At 43.7% G+C, this 20190-nt stretch overlaps 1 protein-coding gene across 3 annotated transcripts in view; it reads right to left on the bottom strand.

The window, feature by feature from the left end:
• Positions 1-834: 834 nt before the first annotated feature.
• Positions 835-20190, bottom strand: part of LOC144610846 (sorbitol dehydrogenase-like) — a 29894-nt gene continuing 10538 nt past the window's right edge. For 2 of the 3 annotated variants that reach the window (XM_078429814.1, XM_078429815.1), the window contains exons 5-11: positions 19155-19314; positions 16723-16841; positions 15343-15408; positions 13062-13237; positions 10691-10812; positions 4180-4348; positions 836-1134 (exon numbers count right to left, since the gene is read on the bottom strand). In XM_078429814.1, the coding sequence (XP_078285940.1) occupies positions 4183-4348; positions 10691-10812; positions 13062-13237; positions 15343-15408; positions 16723-16841; positions 19155-19314 (809 nt within the window). In that variant the 3' untranslated portion in view covers positions 836-1134; positions 4180-4182. Of the gene's footprint in view, positions 1135-4179; positions 4349-10690; positions 10813-13061; positions 13238-15342; positions 15409-16722; positions 16842-19154; positions 19315-20190 lie in introns of all 3 variants that reach the window. The other variant, XM_078429813.1, reaches the window with a different exon arrangement.

Genomic DNA, 20190 nt, shown 5'->3' with positions numbered 1-20190 from the left:
AAGGTCTTGTGGACAGATGAGACGAAGATTAACTTATATCAGAGTGATGGCAAGAGCAAAGTATGGAGGAGAGAAGGAACTGCCCAAGATCCAAAGCATACCACCTCATCTGTGAAACACGGTGGTGGGGATGTTATGGCCTGGGCATGTCTGGCTGCTGAAGGTACTGGCTCACTTATCTCCATTGATGATACAACAGCTGATGGTAGTAGCATAATGAATTCTGAAGTGTATAGACACATCCTATCTGCCCATGTTCAAACAAATGCCTCAAAGCAACAAAGGAGTTTTTCAAAGCTACAAAATGGTAAATTCTTGAGTGGCCAAGTCAATCACCCGATCTGAACCCATTTGAACATGCCTTTTATATGCTGAAGAGAAAACTGAAGGGGACTAGCCCCCAACACAAGCATAAGCTAAAATGGCTGCAATACAGGCCTGGCAGAACATCACCAGAGAAGGCACCCAGCAACTGGTGATGTCCATGAATCGCAGACTTCAAGCAGTCATTGCATGCAAAGGATATGCAACAAAATACTAAACATGATTACTTTCATTTACATGACATTGCTGTGTTCCAAACATTATGGTACCCTGAAATGGAGGGGGGGGGGGGGGGGGATGGGGGGACGGGACTATGTATAAACACTGGCGTAATCTCTACATGGTGAAACCAAAATGTGTAAAAATGGTCTTTATTAAAATCTGGCAATGTCCACTTTAACCACATGTGATTTTTTCTATTACAAATCTCAAATTGTGGAGTACAGAGGCAAATAAATAAATGATGGGTCTTTGTCCCAAACATTATGGAGGGCACTGTACAAATTAGCTGTTGTAATTGTCTGGTGCCTGGAGCATATTATTTCATTGGGGGTAATTTGAAATCACTTAGTTCTTTAATTGCATTTTAGGCTATTTATTTTACAGGTATGAAGCTGATGTGATATTGAAAGATAGCTGATGGACATTTAAGATGTCGGATTAAATGTACATTTCAACAACTGTTTGCGAAGATCACTTTTATTTTCGAACACTATTCTAGTGTCTGGGAAATGTAATTGAATTCCTCTTGCAGATCACAGCTGGAGATACAAAGGCCATGCTTGGAGATATAAAGAGCTCAGGCAACACCTGTGGAGAAAAGGGAAAGGGCCAGGTAAACGTATCAGGTTCGTGACCCTTCATCCAATCCACGCAAGAAAAAATAATAGCCTCAGAGGAATTAAATACAGAGGCCGTGATGAAGGAATGGGTTGCATTGCATAACAAAAGTAAATGAAATGTGCAGGGCACAGGCGATGAATGAGTCAAGAGTAGTAACGGTGTGGGGAAAAACATCTTGTAACACAGGTTTTATGGTGGCAGAACAAAAAAATCAGGTGGGAATTGGTGCTGAAACGGGTGTTCCCCTCTTCCATTATAGATGAGGCTCTCACTAGGGTCTCCTCTACATCACGCAGCTCCGCTCTTGCTCCCCCTCCCCCCATTCGTAACAAGGATAGAGTCCCCCTCGTCCTCACCTTCCACCCCATCAGCCGTCGCATACAACAAATTATCCTCCAACATTTCCGCCACCTCCAACGGGATCCCACTACCGGCCACATCTTCCCATCTCCACCCCTTTCTGCTTTCCGCAGAGACTGTTCCCTCCGAAACTCCCTGGTCCACTCGTCCCTTCCCACCCAAACCACCCCCTCCCCAGGTACTTTCCCCTGCAACTGCAGGATATGCAACACCTGTCCCTTTACCTCCCCCCTCGACTCCATCCAAGGACCCAAACAGTCTTTCCAGGTGAGACAGAGGTTCACCTGCACGTCCTCCAACCTCATCTATTGCATCCGCTGTTACAGATGTCAACTTCTCTACATCTGCGAGACAAAGCGCAGGCTCGACGATCGTTTCGCTGAACACCTCCGCTCAGTCCGTCTCAACCAACCTGATCTCCCGGTGGTTCAATTCCCCCTCCCATTCCCAATTTGACCTTTCTGTTCTGGGCCTCCTCCATTGTCAGAGTGAGGCCCAGCGCAAATTGGAGGAACAGCACCTCATATTTCACTTGGGCAGTTTACACCCAGCGGTATGAACATTGACTTCTCCCACTTCAGGTAGTCCCTGTTTCCCCTCTCTTTCCCCTCCCCCTTCCCAGTTCTCCCACTAGTCTTCCTGTCTCGGACTACATCCTATCTTTGTCCCGCCCTCTCCCCTGACATCAGTCTGAAGAAGGGTCTCGACCCAAAACGTTACCCATTCCTTCTCTCCTGAGATGCTGCCTGACCCGCTGAGTTACTCCAGCATTTTGTGCCTACCTTCGCTGAAACCATTTCACTGGCTTTGTCCTCTTAGGTGATTCCTCAAAGTATCAACAGTCATAGTCGTAGTGTGGAAACAGGCCCTTCGGCCCAACTTGCCCACGCCAACCAACAGTTCCCATCTGCCTGCATTCAGCCCATATCCTTCTAAAACATATATCCTATCCATGTACCTGTGCAAATATTTTTAACATTGTGACAGTACCTGCCTCAATTACCTCCTCTGGCAGTCGTTCCATATACTTACCACCCTTTGTGTATAAAAGTTGCCCCTCAAATTCCTATTAAATCCTCCCCCCTGCACCTTAAATTTTAAGTTCTCCGGTTCTTGATTCCCTTATTACTGGAAAGGAAATACCCTAACTGTTCCTTTATTCATTTAGCCTATCTCTCTATTCCTCTCATGATCTTAAACACCTCTATAAGATGACCCTTCATCCTCCTGCACACTAACAAATACAGTCCTAGCCTCCTCAACCTCTCCCTATAGCTCAGGCCATTGAGTTCTGGCAACATCCTCATATATCTTCTCGCCACCTTTTCCAGCTTAACAACGTCTTTCCTATAGAAAGGGTGACCAAAACGGAACACAATACTCTAAATGTGGCCTCACCAAAACCTTGTAAGATATACTGTTAATGCCATAAATCCTTGGAATTACTGGAACACCATCCAACATCTGTGTCGGGGGGCATTGGAGAAAAGGTCCCAGCTTGAAGCTGATAAAGGATACAGATTGATTGAGGGGGGGGGGGGGGGGGTTGGGAGATGAGGTGCAATGAGCTTCAACTGCAACAGGGGCAGCACGAGGGGTAGAATTAACCGCCACAGCTCCTGACTGGTGACCACTTGGGTTCCCTCCCACATCCCAAAGACGTGTTTGCTGGTAAGTCGATTGTCCAATGTAAATTGCCTCTAATGCATAGGTAGAACCTGGGGGAGTGAGATGGTGGGAATGTTGGGGGAGCAAAATGGGATCAGTGTAGGATTACTGTAAATAATCTGGAAAAAAACTGGAGTAACTCAGTGGGACAGAGAGCATCTCTGGAGAGAAGGAATGGGTGACGTTTCGGGTCGAGACCCTTCTTCAGACTGGTTAGGGATAAGGAAAAAGAGATATAGGCGATGATGAAGAGAGATAAAGAACAATGAATAAAAGACATACAAAAAAGTAACGATGATAAAAGAAACAGGCCATTGTTAACTGTTTGTCGGGTGAAAATAAGAAGCTGGTGCGACTGGTGGGGGAGGGAAAGAGAGAGAGGGAATGCCAGGGCTACCGGAAGTGAGAAAAATTAATATTCATACCACTGGGCTGTAAGCTGTGCAAGCGAAATATGAGATGCTGTTCCTCCAATTTGTGTTTAGCCTCACTCTGTCAATGGAGGAGACCAAGGACAGAAAGGTCAGTGTGGGAATGGGAAGGAGAATTAAAGTGTTTAGCAACCGGGAGATCAGGTAGGTTCAGGCGGAATGAGCAAAGGTGTTCAGCGAAACGATGGCCCAGTCTACGTTTGGTCTCGCCGATGTAGAAGAGTCCACATCTTGAACAATGGATACAGTAGATGAGGTTGGAGGAGGTTACTCTAAAGTGGGTATTTGATGGTCGACATGAACTTACTGGGCTGAAGCATGTGTTTTCATGCTGTGTGACTCTATGTAACAGTATCTCCCATACAACCCAAATCGAGGAAGATAGTTTTGTTAAAGGGCTGGATAAGATGAAGAATGAAATGGAAATAGAGACCAGGCCAGCTGTGCGTTTGTGCTCTTCAAGAGAAAAGTCCAAACGTTACAAGTGACAAGATGATAGATTCAACGAGGCCCAGAGCAAACATGAAAATAATACTCAACGTCGTGGAAGTACCTTCTATTGACCCAAGTTGTTTGGATCACACTTCAGCATCACTTTGATGCCCACTCCCTTCATTGTTGTTTCAAAAGCCTTGAGAGCTTCTTTCAGGGCAAAGCGATGTGTGACCAGAGGCTTCACATCAATCCTCTTTGAAGCCAACATGTCAATTGCTGTGGGCCACCTAAGAAGAGCAAAGATAGTTGGTAATAAATCATTTTTCAGGGTACTCTTACACTTCTAAGAACACTTGAGATTTTTTCTTGCCCATTATTACAAGCAGAATATCTTGCCCAGAGTAGGGGAAATCGAGGACCAGAGGATATAGGTTCAAGGTGAAGGGGAAAAGATTGAATAGGAATCTGAGGTACCCCTCAGATTCCTATTAAATCTTTTCCCCTTCACCTTGAACCAATGACCTCTAGTCCACGATTTTCACACGAAGGGTGATGGGTGTATGGAACAAACTGCCAGAGGAGGTGGTTGAGGCTGGGACTATTCTGACGATTAGGAATCAGTTAGATAGGTACATGGATAGGACAGGTTTGGAGGAATATGGACTAAACATGGGCAGGTGGGACTGGTGTAGCTGGGACATGTTGACCGTTGTGGGTAAGTTGGGCCGAAGGGTCTGTTTCCACACTGTATCACTCTATGACTCTATAATGCTTGATAATCTTTTAAATCAAAGATGCTTCATGGCTGAAGTATACCAAGCTTCACTGTTAGCACTTACAACAAACAGGAATAAAAACGCTGTTGCAAATAACTTTCATTATTTATTCCTTCTTACCCATTCCTTTTATCCTGAAATGCTGCCTGACCTGCTGAGTTACTCCAGCATTTTGTGAAATAAATACCTCCGATTTGTACCAGCATCTGCAGTTATTTTCTTACGCTTCATTATTTATTTTTATTTATTTAAATTATTTTTGGCCTTCCATCGTCCTCTTAACGGGAAAGGTCCCTAATCTCCCTATTGCCTTTTAACATAAACAGAAACATCATTGCAGTCTTTTGACTTTAATTTTTCTTTTCCTTGGGAAAATCTCCTATATAAAGCCTCATATTTCTCACGATTTGCCCACTTATTTCTTACATCCCTTTTGGAAATGACGAGAATATTTGGTTAAGTGGGGAGATAATGACATGGGGAGATAATGACAGTAGGGAGATAAGGTTCTCTTCCTCTTGTTTGGTTCATGTTATATCCCTCTTATGTTTCTTCTGAAAGTCTATCAATATCGTGAAACTTTCTCCCCTTTCCTAACCAATCCCATGTGTATACATGAAGATAGACACAAAATGCTGGAGTAACTCAGCAGAACAGGCACCATCTGTGGAGAAAAAGGAACAGGTGACGTTTCGGGTCGAGACCCTCCTTCAGACTGTCTGACGAAGGGTTTCGACCCGAAACATCACCCATTCCTTCTCTCCAGAGATGCTGCTTGTTCCGCTGAGTTACTCCAGCATTTTGCGTCTATCTTCAGTGTAAACCAGCATCTGTAGTTGCTTGCTGCACGTATCAGGTTTATATATGCCTGAGTTGTTAGTTTATACTGAAGCAGCACAAGGAGAAATGTAAAAATATTGCATAAAGTAACATAGTCTCAGTGGGCCACGACATGCAGTGTAATTCTGCTGTTCTGTGGGTCATGGGCCATTGATGCACTGAAATTGAGTGAAGAAATAGAGCAATTAATCTGATATTAATAGTGAGATAACTGGACCAGTGCAGTTCAGTGAGCACTCAGGTACATGATGGCATTTTTTAGACAGAGGATGGCGCCAGAGTCCACGTCGCGGGGCTGGAAACTGGGAAATGGCCTGAGCTAATTCTGCTACCACCATCATCTATTGTGCAAGTGATGGCTCCCACTGATTGTCACCGGAAGCTTGCGTCCCTTTTCAGAACGGACGATGACAGTGATGTAACGTTTGAAGAAGGGTCTCGACCCGAAACGTCACCCATTCCTTCTCTCCTGAGATGCTGCCTGACCGCTGAGTTACTCCAGCATTTTATGAATAAATACCTTCGATTTGTACCAGCATCTGCAGTTATTTTCTAACATTTGAAGCATGGATGATGTTCACGAAAGAAGAAGACAGAGGATGTGGATTGCAGCATGCTAAATATTACCTTTCCTCGTATTTTAAATGCACTTTTATAAGCATTATAAAGCACTTTTATAATGCTTTTATAGGTGCATTAAAAAAATGATTAGAGGAATATGGAAGACCAAAAACAATTTGAATGAATAAAGGCATTTTCATTCGTTAGTTGAATTGAAGCTTCATACAGTTCAGTCATAAAGCATCTCTGATGCCCTCTAGAGGCCAATGCAGTGAGAGAGAATGTCAGCAACTGAGTCAAGGTTGTCAGAAGATGGAAAATCATAAACCACATGATGTAGTCCTTTCCCTTTCAACCACAAATCAAGCCTAACCAAAGTTTGGATTGTAACCATGTGGTAAGAATACCCCAAGTATACACCTACAGGTTACAACATGCAGGGTGCATTGAGGGATTTGATTTTGGATTATATTCTTGACAACAATTTATAAAGGTGTTGCCTATGTGAACAGAATGAATGCGGAATTAAAACAATGTTCAAACATCATCCAGTTTAAAAACAAATATAAACACATGATTTTTTCTAGGTACAGTGAGGAGGGGGATTAACAGTCACCAGGGGTCTACATATAATAACACATCATTATTTAAATAAGTATATCTATATGAACATATAAGGGTGTATGAGTATTTTTGTATTAATATCTGATACTTGATAAATATTGATTAGGGAATGGGGGTTGGATTAAATAAGTTCACACTTCTTCCTACTCCTTTTCGCATATGTTAAGTAATGGATGAAATTCCTTGTATTTCTTCTGTTTTTTTGTTTATTTTGTTTTTTAATTGATGTCTTTTAACATGTTCGAAATAAAATAAAATGAAATGAAATGAAATGAAATATGTTATGGTACACATTGCAGGAGGGCTCTCGTACAACCCTGAGCTGATGATTCAATGCCGGGCAGCACGGTGGCGCAGCGGTAGAGTTGCTGCCTTACAACGCCAAAGACCCAGGTTCGATCCCGACTACAGATGCTGTCTGTATGGGGTTTGCACGTTCGCCCCGTGACCGCGCGGGTTTTCTCCGAGACCTTCGGTTTCCTCCCACACTCCAAAGACGTACAGGTTTGTAGGTTAATTTGCTTTCAATAAATGTACATTGTCCTTAGTGTGTGTAGGGTAGCGTTAATGTGTGGGGATCGCTGGTCGGCGCAGACTCTGTGGGCCGAAGGGCCTGTTTCCGCTCTGTATCTAAACGAAACTAAACTTACTGTCCTGGTGTTTTATCACGACCTTCAGTAGCTGTTGCAACGTAGAATTATTTTGTACTTTAACAACTGAAATTTTATATAGAAAAATAGAAAATAGGTGCAGGAGTAGGCCATTCAGCCCATCGAGCCAGCACAGCCATTCAATATGATCGTGGGTGATCATCCAAAATCAGTACCCCGTTCCTGCTTTCTCCCCATATCCCTTGATTCCGTTAGCCCTAAGAGCTAAATCTAACTCTCTCTTTAATACATCCAGTGAATTGACCTCCACTGCCGTCCGTGGCAGAGAATTCCACAGATTTACAACTCTCTGGGTGAAAAGGGTTTTCTTTATCTCAGTCCTAAATGGTCTACCCCTTATTCTTAAACTGTGAATCCCCCTGGTTCTGGACTCCCCCAACATCGGGAACATTTTTCCTGCATCTAGCCTGTTCAATTCCTTAAGAATTTTATATATTTCTATAAGATTCCCGCTCATACTTCTAAATTCTAGTGAATATAACCCCAGTCGATCCATTCTTTCATCATATGTCAGTCCCGCCATCCCGGGAATTAACCTGGTGAACCTACGCTGCACTCCATCAATAGCAAGAATGTTCTTCCTCAAATTAGGAGACCAATACGGCACACAATACTCCAGGTGCGGTCTCACCAGAGCCCTGTACAACTGCAGTAAGGCCTCCTTGGTCCGATACTCAAATCTTCTCGGTATGAAGGCCAACATGCCATTTGCCATATGTTGCCGTTGCAAAGTTATCTTCTCAGTGACGTCAAAGTTTTAGTGTAGAGACACAGCGTGGAAACAGGCTCTTCGGCCCACGCTAGTTCTATCCCACACACTAGCGACAATTAACAGAAGCCAATTAACCTACAACCCTGCACGTCTTTAGAATGTGGGAGGAAACTGGAACACCCGGAGGAAACCAACATGGTCACAGAGAGAACGTATAAACTCCGTACAGACAGCACCCAAGGTCAGGATGGAACTCGAGTCTCTGGTGCTGCAAGGCAGCAACTCTACTGCTGTGCCATCGTGCTGCCCTCTTGTGGACTGTGTACAAAATATATGATGCTCATATTACCCTATTGAGGGTGAGCCGCACTAATGGAAGTAGTACTTTTCTAATCATCAAAGGACTCATCTGCCCTCTCAGGTGGGTATGCACTAGTCTATGGCAATATAATGTGGAAGAGGGAATTACTGCTAAAAGTTTATATTCTAATATATAATAATAATATTCTAATATAATAAACTAAACTGAACTAAGATCCTGGCCATCTTTTTCATCTTCGATTACTTCATAGATTGGCTGATGCTTTTCCTATAAGACAATATTTCCTGCTAATGGCCAGGATTAATTGCAGACACTGGTGGAAACACTCACCAGGTCGGGCAGCAGCCATTGCGAGAAAAACTGAGCTAAAGGTTATCAGACCCTTCGACCTGAAACGTTACCTCTGCTTCCCTTTCCACTGGTGCTGCCCACCTGCTGTGTGTTTCCAGCGTGTTCTGTTTTGGTTTCAGACTTTCATTTTAAGTCAATTGATTCGTTAATTGTGAGGTGCGTTGAGAAGAAATGAAGAGCAATACCATCAATAAATATTTTCAGCTCCAATAAAATAATGGTGTAATCACTACTGTGCTTTGAACAAGGTGAAATGCTGCCTTTTCATCACCTTTCTCCCTCAAAGTGCTAGTCCTGTGCAGGTGACCACAGGTGCCAGGTGCACTGGTAACACACCAGTGCAGTCAAGTGCAAAATGGAAGGTTGTCAGCACAGACTTGGTGGGCCGAAGGGCCTGGTTGTGTGCTGCATTCCTTTATCACTGCGACCCAGTATAAATTAACAGGTTCCTTATTTGAGGAAGGACATTCTTGCTATTGATGGAGTACAGCGTAGGTTCACCAGGTTAATTCGCGGGATGGCGGGACTGACATATGATGAAAGAATGGATCGACTGGGGTTATATTCACTACAATCTAAGGCAGGAGCTATAAATTAATGCCAGGTGGCTTTGAGAATGCCAAACTCAGATGGGTGGTTTTCCTTAAAAGGATACAAAGTGCTGGAGTAACTCAGCAGGTCAGGCAGATTCTCTGGGGAACATGGATCGTGACGTTTCAGGTCGAGACCCTTCTTCAGACTAACCCATCTGAAGAAGGGTCTCAACCCGAAACGTCACCTATCCACGTTCTTCAGAGATGCTGCCTGACCTGCTGAGTTTCTCCAGCACTTTGTGTCCTTTTATGTATTAACCAGCAGCTGCAGTTCCTCATTTCTACAGATTGATTTCCTTGTCCGAACATTGGCAAATTGTAAAAGTACACATTTACACCGAGTCATAGAGCCTTAGATACATAGAAACATTCAGCACAGAACCAGGCCCTTGGACTATGTCTTTACCAACCATTTACCCACTAATCCTACATTAATCCCACATTCCCATCAACTCCACCCAGATTCCATCCTCCTCCCACACGTGTCAATTTACAGTGGTTAATTAACTAACCCAACCAATGTGTCTTTGGGATGCAAGACACAGCACCCAGATGAAATGTAACCGGTCACGGGGAGAATGTGCAAACTCCACACAGGCAGTACTCGAGGTCAGGATTGAACCTGGGCATCTGGCACTGTGAGGCAGTGGTTCTACTAGTTACAACACTGTGTAAGAAAATAACTGCAGATGCTGGTACAAATCTACTAGTTACAACACTGTGATGCTTTAATTGCAATTTTAACTGTAAATTAATTAAAAGTGAGTGATATTGAGATAGACACAAAATGCTGGACAGGCAGCATCTCTAGAGAGAAGGAACGGGTGACGTTTCGGGTCGAGACCTTTCTTCAGACGACCCAAAAGGTCACCCATTCCTTGTTTCTGGAGATGCTGTCTGTCCCGCTGAGTTTCTCCAGCATTTTGTGTCTATCTTTGGTTTAAACCAGCATCTGCAGTTCCTTCCTACAGTGATATTGAGGTATTGCTTGGTTTCTGTCTGTTTAATGAAAACCAAAAACATAAGTGAAATAAGTAAATGGGAAGAGTGTAGGAATAATGTAGATGGGTTTATTGATCAGTAATAACTCGATGGGCCAAAGGGCCTAAATCTATGCTCTGTGGCTCTGTGGCTCTGTGATTTCAAATGATAAACGGGCAAGAAAATATCAATACTTACGTGTGACAATATTTAAAAACTCCTCGAATATCCACTTCTCGAAGGAGTGCATGTAATATTGGAATTTTTGCAAACTCGTGACCGATACCAACTAGAGCCAAAACCCCTCCTGAATGCGTGGCCTAGGAAACAATAATAATAATAATAATCCATTTATTTTATATAGCGCCTTATCACATGCTCAAAGCGCTTTACAAAAACAATTAACATAGAAACAAACAGACAAACTATCCTGACGGAAAAGCGGCGAATACTCAACGCCAGCATCCTCTCACGTCAGGGTCCGGCAGTAGACATTAAAGAGCAAAGACACACAGATAATTTTTTTAACATAAAACAGCCATCACAGTGATTGCTCTAGGCATACCCTCACTGTGATGGAAGGCAATGTGTAGTGTGTAAATAATGTGTAAATAATATCGATTATTAATGCTGATTTCCTTGGATATTAGAAACACAGAAAATAGGTGCAAGAGTAGGCCATTCGGCCCTTCAAACTTGCACAGCCATTTAATATGATCGTGGCTGATCATCTAAAATCAGTACCCTGTTCCTGTTTTTTCCCCATATCCCTTGATTCCTTTAGCCCTAAGAGGTAAATCTAACTCTCTCTTGAAACCATCCAGTGAATTGGCCCCCGCTGCCTTCTGTGGCAGAGAATTCCACAGATTTACAACTCTCTGAGTGAAAAAGTCTTTCCTCATCTCAGTCCTAAATGGCCTACCACTTATTCTTAAACCTTGACCCCTGGTTCTGGACTCTCCCAACATGGGGAACATTTTTCCTGCATCTAGCCAGTCCAATCCCTTAAGAATTTTATATGTTTCTGCAAGATCCCCTCTCATCCTTCTAAATTCCAGTGAATACCTGACGTATTTCAAAGTGACACTCGGTAGATTTTAAATTTAGAGATACAGCGCAGAAACAGGCCCTTCGGCCCACCGGGTCCGTGCCGCCCAGCGATCCCCGCACATTAACACTACACCCACTGGGGACAATTTTCACATTTGCCCAACAAATTAACCTGCATACCTGTACGTCTTTGGAGGCTCACGGGATTGTTAGAGGACATAGCATGTAGCACACCTCCAAGGTCATGCCAATGTAGAAAGCAGACGATGACCTTAAGTAGCACGTGTTAGTGATTTGATAGCAGTAATGCTATTTAATATTGATGATTCTCCAGCTCACGTTCTTCCATACTTTCACACGGCTGAAAGTAAACTGGATGAACATTGCAGGTGCACAATTTTCTTAAGGCAGTTCACTGGGTTCATTACATGTTTACCCCCGCGATAAAAGGACTACCTCTTTTTCATGCCCTCATTTTCTAATTGTGTTTTGTACTAATGTCTTGTTTTGCACAGACTTGTCCACTTTAGGGACGATTTATGTTTTGTGTCATATCTGAGTCAATGTGTCTGTAAAGCCACTGCAAGCACAATTTTATTTGACTGATTGAAAGACATAGCTTGAAAACAGGCCCTTCAGCCAACTGAGTCCACGCAGACCATCGAACACCCGTTTACACCAGTCCTATGTCATCCCACTTTCTCGTCCACTCCCTGCACACTACGGGAAACTTACAGAGGGCAATTAACCTACAATCCCGCACATCTTTGTGATGTGGAAGGAAACTGATGCACCCAGAGCAAACCAACGCAGTCACATGGAGAACATGCAAACTTCACACAGACAGCACCCGATGTCGGGATCGAACCCAGGTCTCTGGCGCAGTGAGACAGCGGCTCTACCCGCTGCGCCACTGTGCCGCCTTTGTACCCGTACCTCAGCGTACCTGTGCATATGACAATAAACTCGACTTGACTTGCCTGATGGAAAATCAAAAAAATTGCAGTTTTGCAAAGTAAAAACAGAAAATGTTGGAAATACACAGTGGATTAGTCCTTTTCTCAGTGGTAAAATAAATAGTTCATTCTGATGAAGGATGACAAAAAAACAGATCAATGATTCAATGGTACTTTATTGTCATATGTACGTACCTAGGTACAGCGAAATGCTTCGGTTTGCATACAACCCGGTAAAATCACACAGCAGACCTCACCATGGCCGTATGCAAGACTCACCACATGCTGGTGCCAACAAAGTTACAAAAGTTTGAATGGTGGAGTAAACGCAAAGGGCCAAATGGCCCAATTCTGCTCCTATGTCTTATGGTCTTATGATTAGATGTAGCTTTTGTGCCCAGAAATGGTTCAAAGGTTCTTTATTGTCACATGCACTTGGGTACAGTGAAATTCCTCTTTTGTATACAGTTCAGTTAAAATATTACTATACCAGGCACAGTCATAAACACAAGCAAGGATAACTGGCAGTAAGTACGATGCAGATATCTTGTTATGGTACTTACATAGATGCCAGCTTGCATACAGATCTCTGCCCCAGTGCACTCGATGGTTATATCAGGCATCAAGCCAAGGGCAGCCTTCACTTTCTGGGCCATTTCTTCGGCTGTCTCTTTTTCAATTTTCAGCGTATAATCAGCCCCCATTTCCTTTGCCATTTTTAGCCGGTCGCTTGACAAATCTGTAAGACAAAATTTCTTTTATCATTCCAAAAGAACAACTTTTGGACTATTTACAGATCAAATTTGCTTAGTTGGCACAGAGGTAGAGTTGCTGCCTTAAAGCGCTTGCAGCGCCAGAGACCCGGGTTCAATCCCGACTACAGGTGCTGTCCGTATGGAGTTTGTACGTTCTCCCCGTGACCGCGTGGGTTTTCTTCGAGATCTTCGCTTTCCTCCCACACTCCAAAGATGTACAGGTTTGTAGGTTAATTGGCTTGTTATAAGTGTAAATCTCCCCTAGTGTGTGTGTGTAGGATAGTGTCAGTGTGCGAGGATCGCTGGTCTGTGCAGACCCGGTGGGCCGAAGGGCCTGTTTCTGCGCTGTGTCTATAAACTAAACCAAACCAAACCAAACAAAACTAGCCGGGAATCTTTATTGTTTGTGGTTCGGAAAATACCAGGTTCAGTTGGTTTACTGATATTTTGGCATATGCTTTTGATTTACAGCATAGTATTTCCTCCCCAATAATTATTAGTTAGCCAACTTCTATACTAAAGAACAAGGAAAAGGCTCTCTACCCCACTGCCCCCAATGTTACAAGCCTATAATTTCTACACTCTATGTACCTCTACCAAATGATTGTTCCTGCCCCACCTGCAAAATTAGGAAGGGAAATATCACTTTGATTAAAATATCATGAACAAAGGCTCTAACTTAGTTCATTTCATAATTCTCAAAGTCTAGCTCACAGAACTTTCTCATATTTCGTTGCCTATTAGTGTGTACCATTTTCATGTTAACTTTCAAATAATGACTTTTTAAACAATACAATATATATTTAATGACCAATTAGAATTTCGGTAAACCATGAGCAAATAAATTGGAAGGACATGTTCAAAGCCTTTGCTTTTGTTTAATCCTATGAAGGTTTAAAAGTTAGCTAAAAAAAAAACTTTAAAAAGCAAAACAGTCATAGAAGCTTCCAATGCAAAAATGGGGCATTTTGTATCGTTAATAGGGCCGGTTTGCAGTGTGCATTCACACGTTCATGACGTGCATTCAGGTAACTACAGCGTTGTGAATCTTTCATCAGTGGTAGCAAATGTACTGAAGATTGATGATGGTAGATGATGTCTATGTGAATCATAGTACGGCTTTTGACAAAATTTGCGCACTGTGGGCTGGCTCACAAGGTTAAGGCACATGATTGTGCTGACAAGGGTGCAGAGCAGAGTCACCAGATGTTGCCTGGATTAGAGGACTTCAGGATTAGGGGAAAATTAGGCAGGCTGTGCTTATGTTTCACGGAGCAAAGAAGGCTGGAAGGTGACTAGACAGGAGTAGTAGATAAAATTATGAGAAGCAGAGATGAGTCAAAATCTTTATCCAGTGCTGTGGGTATCATAAACAAGAAGGAAAAGGTTTAAGGTGGATGGAAGGAGATTTAAAGGGGAAAGTTATTTACCGAGTGGTTGATATCTGGGACACACTGCCACTGGAGGTGGTGGAATCAGTTGGAATTGCAATGTTTACGAGACATTTAGACAGACACTTACATAAACAGAATGGTATGGCCCCAATGCAGGCAAATGTTAGTAATGTAAGTGAGCCAAATCTACAATAATGGGGTGTTAGCATAGACTTGGTGGGCCGAGGAGCCCATTTTTGTGCTGTATCAAAAAAGAGGCCTGAAATATTCAGAGTGAATTCATACCAGATCTGGTAGTAACCTTGGTCCCTTAGTATCATGATGTACTGTGATGCAGGATAGGATGCAGAAAGCTAATCAGTGTAGAAGAGTTTGGAGTTTAATGTGGGTGTGAGGAAAGGGGAATTAATTGGCGGCTGGTCTCTTATTCAATTTGGAGTCTGTGGGAATCTCACCACTTCCTTGCATCAGTAAATTGATCCTTTTTAAACACACTTTGCTGCTTATTTCCCCCTTTTCAGTGAATGAAATATTGACTCATAAACAGAGGAAAAGGTAGAGGGTTCCAATTCTAGATTTGAGTTATGGAAAATTACAAGTTGCCATATTATTACCAGCAAAATAAAGAAATAAAGGACTACTCCAATGTACCTGTTGGGAATAGTTTAAAAACAAGTGCTGACTGTGTGCCTTACCACATATCACCACTTGATTTGCCCCCATTGCCTTGGCGACCAACAGATTCATAAGTCCAATTGTCCCTTAATAAAGGAATGAATGGTACATCAATTAGAAAATAATGTTGCATATGCAAGAGTTTTATGCTAGTTAACTGCCTTTTCCATAGCTTCTTTCACAACCCTGGAATACATTTCATGCTCCTTCTCTCCGCACCTGGAGTACTGTCTGCAGTTGTGGTCTCCAAATTTGAGGAAGGATATTCTTGCTATTGAGGGCGTGCAGCGTAGGTTTACTAGGTTAATTCCCGGAATGGCGGGACTGTCATATGTTGAAAGACTGGAGCGACTAGGCTTGTATACACTGGAATTTAGAAGGATGAGAGGGGATCTTATCGAAACGTACAAGATTATTAAGGGGTTGGACACGTTAGAGGCAGGAAACATGTTCCCAATGTTGGGGGAGTCCAGAACAAGGGGCCACAGTTTAAGAATAAGGGGCAGGCCATTTAGAACTGAGATGAGGAAAAACTTTTGCAGTCAGAGAGTTGTGAATCTGTGGAATTCTCTGCCTCAGAAGGCAGTGGAGGCCAATTCTCTGAATGCATTCAAGAGAGAGCTAGATAGAGCTCTTAAGGATAGCGGAGTCAGGGGGTATGGGGATAAGGCAGGAACGGGGTACTGATTGAGAATGATCAGCCATGATCACATTGAATGGCGGTGCTGGCTCGAAGGGCCGAATGGCCTCCTCCTACACCTATTGTCTATTGTCTATAGTCTCCTTATCTGACTACCTTTTGTCTTTTCATCTCTGGCCTTTGTCCAACCATCTGCTGGTATATACTGAAGATAGATACAAAGTGCTGGAGTAACTCAGCGGGTCATGCAGCATCTCTGGAGAAAAAGGTTGGAGTTTCCTTCCGGTGCTCCTGTTTTAACCCACCCCAAAGATATGCATGTGTTAGGTTAGACACAATGCTGGAGTAACTCAGCGGGACAGGCAGCATCTCTGGATAAAAAAAATGGGTGACATTTTGGGTGGAGACCCTTCTGACCCTCACAAGTGTTAGGCTAATTGGTCACTGTAAATTGCCACAAGTAGGTGAGTGGTAGAGTTTAGGTGCAGTCGTTGGTTCTGTGGGGGTCAGTGATGGGCTAGGGCAGTGGGTGCTTGAAGTTGGTCAGCTTAAAGAACTGTTTCTATGCCATATGACTCCATGACATGGTCATTCTTTTTTGATCCCAACTAATGTTAAAAAACACAGAAAAATATCACCTTACAAGTTTCACTCTCAAAACAGCACCGGAGGCCGGTTCACTTGAATAATGTGCATTGAAAATATAAAGATTAATGATACTAGAATGTGTTAGTATTTTGTGTCATCAGCAATTCTTTACCAGCTCCGCAGATGAGGATCTTACAGCCCATTTTCACTTCTGCTCTGCGACAGGCATGAATCGCAACAGAAAGAGGCTCGACCAGTGCACCTTCTTCAAAACTCAGCAAGTCTGGAATCCTGAAAGAACGAGACATGAGAGCCATAAGACGACACCATCATCTACACACTAAAACTCTCGTTTGTTTGTTTGTTTGTTCCTGAACTACAGCCAAAACGGTACACGATAGTGTGACAATTTTAGGCCCACCTTACTCACCGTCGTCCCTTTGGTGCTAATGGAAGAAGTTTCATTGAAATCGGTGATATATTTTTTAAGTTATTCACATTTTAAAGTTTAAATCTATCTCGTAGGGAGGGAGGGTGGGGGGGGGGGGAGGGAGGGAGGGCGGGAGATGAGGAGGGAGGATAAGGAGAGTTGAGGAGGATAGAGTGGGGGGGAGGGGAGGGGAGGAGAATGGGGAAGGGAAGGGGAAGAGGGAGGGGAGAAGGGATGGGGATAGGGAGGGGAGGAGGGACGGGGAGAGGGAGGGAAGGAGGGACGGGGAGAGGGGGAGGGGGGGAGGGGAGGAGGGAGGGAGAAGGATGGGGAGGAGAGAGGGAGCGGGGAGGGGAAGAGGGGACAGGGAGGGGGAAAGACGGAGGGAGGGAGGGGTGAGGGGGAGGAGGGGGGGAGGAGGGAGGTGGAAGGAGGGGGAGGAGGGGAGGGAGTGTGGTGGGAAGGGAGGGAGGTGGGAAGGGAGGGAGGTGGGAAGGGAGGGAGGTGGGAAGGGAGGGGGGAGGAGGGAGGTGGGAGGGGAGGGGGGAGGGGGGGAAGAGGGGAGGGGGTAGTGGGGTCGGAGAGGGGGCTGCACCAATGCAGCAGAGGTTTGGGCCAAAAGGGTCCACTTGGTCTAGTAAATTATAAAAGCATTGTGGAACAGGGAAGGTTAAACAAACAACAATCCGTTCTTATATAGACACAAAATGCTGGTGTAACTCAGGGTGTCAGGCAGCATCTCTGGAGAAAATAGAAAGGTGACGTTTCAGGTGGAGAGAAGGTGATCCCAATCCGAAAGGTCACCTTTCCATTTTCTCCAGAGATGCTGCCTGACCCGCTGAGTTACTCCAGCAGTTTGTGCCTATCCTTGGCATAAACCCAGAGTCCGCAATGCATTATTATCACATTATCATCTGTTCTTATGTTTCTTTCCCCAAATCTCAGATGCAACCAAGGTAAACATGAACTTTGGAAGTCTACATTATTTTTGATGATGTGCGCACATCAATGTTTAAACCACAGAGTGTCACGAGGAAAAACTTGCGAAAGTAAAATTTGTTTTTGACCAAATCCTGTAAAGTAAACTGCCTCTCTCCTTTTGTGTAAATATTCGCGATTATAAGGTTAAATAAACATGTAAAATATTTTGGAACTGGTCGATACAGCAGCAAAGCAAAAGAGGAGTTAGTGTACTTCCATGGGGAAGGTGTCCAATTTTGGAATTTATATGCATCCTGCTACTCTAGAACTATAGAGGATAGTTTGGAACCATGCCAAACTATTTCAGGTAAACCACAACCAATGTGGTGGAGAGGAAAGCCTTAACTTCAGAGACAGAGAAATGGAACATCACAAGACAAGAACACAAAATTGGAGGCAAACACTCTCTACATTCAGCGAAAGCTTCACCTTTTCTAATTACATTGGGTAGATCGAACAGATCGGGTAGATGCACAGAGTCTCTTGCCCAGAGTAAGGGAATCTAGGACCATAGGACAAAGGTTCAAGGTGAAGGGGAAAAGGTTTAATAGGAATCTGAGAGGTAACCTTTTCACACAAAGGGTGGTGGGTGTATGGAACGAGCTGCCAGAGGGGGTATTTATTTCACAAAATGCTGGAGTAACTCAGCAGGTCAGGCAGCATCTCAGGAGAGAAGGAATGGGTGACGTTTCAGGTCGAGACCATTCTTCAGACTGAAGAAGGGTCTCGACCCGAATCGTCACCCATTCCTTCTCTCCTGAGATGCTGCCTGACCTGCTGAGTTACTCCAGCATTTTGTGAAATAAATACCTTCGATTTGTACCAGCATCTGCAGTTATTTTCTTACACTGCCAGAGGAGGTAGTTGAGGCTGGGACTATCCCAACGTTTAAGAAACAGTAGACAGGTACATGGATAGGACAGGTTTGGAGGGATATGGACCAAGCGCAGGCAGGTGGGACTAGTGTAGCTGGGACATGTAGGTCAGTGGGGGCAAGTCTGGTCGGAGGACCTGTTTCCACACTGTATCACTCTCTGAATCTATAACATTGGATATGTTCCAATTCTACAAAGGTAGATTTTTTTAAAAGATATAAAACTAACAGTTCTATATTAAAAAAAAAACAATATTTTGAAATCATGGATAAAGGATTTTTTAAAGATATGAAACTAACAGTAAATAGCGAAACTAACTTGAAGCAATAGCTGGCATCATGGACATAGTATTGGCACATCCCCCCATGATCAGGAGGAAGACCACTGGTGAAGCTAGTTGGTGACAAATTGTAACGTCCAGTTCGAACAAACTCATCATTCTCTCTGGGAACACCAGGCTCAACGGCAACTCTGTCACCTGCAGCAAAACAAGATCATAGTCCGTGGTGACAATGCATTTATTTCTGATGCTTGGTTTTCAACAAGTTAATGGTGTCATCACTATCACCTAGAAGTCAGTAATGTAAACACTGGTACTGTGCATTTTCTACAAACCATAATGTTGGTACTGCAATTGGATTGATATGGGTAACATTTAAAAAAGCCTGTTCTCCGAAACAGGCAATATCACCGGTCTGCCAGTAATGTGCCTTCAATGTTATATCTTGGCGCTAAATGTTGTACCCTTTATTTTTAGATTTAGAGATACAGCGCAGAAACAGGCCCTTCGGCCCACCAGGTCCGCGCCGCCTAGCGATCCCCGCACACCGACACGAGTCCGACACCCACTAGGGACAATTTTTACATTTACCCAGCCAATTTACCTACATACCTGTACGTCTTTGGAGTGTGGGAGGAAACCGAAGATCTCAGAGAAAACGCACGCAGGTCACGGGGAGAACGGCGCCCGTAGTCAGGATCGAACCCGAGTCTCCGGCGCTGCATTCGCTGTAAGGCAGCAACTCTATCGCTGCGCCACTGTGCCGCACAATCTTTTGCATTATCTTTTATTCATACACTGTGGACAGCTTGATTGTATTTCTGCATAATGTTTTTCTTTGACTTTCTCTAACCCTAACCCTAAGCTAAAGCTGAGGTAAAGCTTTTCACTGTGCCTCGGTATATGTGACAATAAAAAACAAAATTAAACTAATCTTGGTTCTTGGTCCTCCAAAATATTCCAAATGGAATTTAAACTGGAGATGGCGGAGTATGGACTTAAGAAAGAAGGGCTTCTTGGAGAAGAACTGGCTTAAATTTAGTTGCGTCTGGTTGAATAACTATAGTAGGGTGA

This window comes from Rhinoraja longicauda, chromosome 38 (genome assembly GCF_053455715.1).
Source record: "Rhinoraja longicauda isolate Sanriku21f chromosome 38, sRhiLon1.1, whole genome shotgun sequence".
Taxonomy (NCBI): domain Eukaryota; kingdom Metazoa; phylum Chordata; class Chondrichthyes; order Rajiformes; family Arhynchobatidae; genus Rhinoraja; species Rhinoraja longicauda.
The sequence above is the reverse complement of the archived record's forward strand: the minus strand, read 5'-3'. Positions and strand labels throughout refer to the sequence as shown.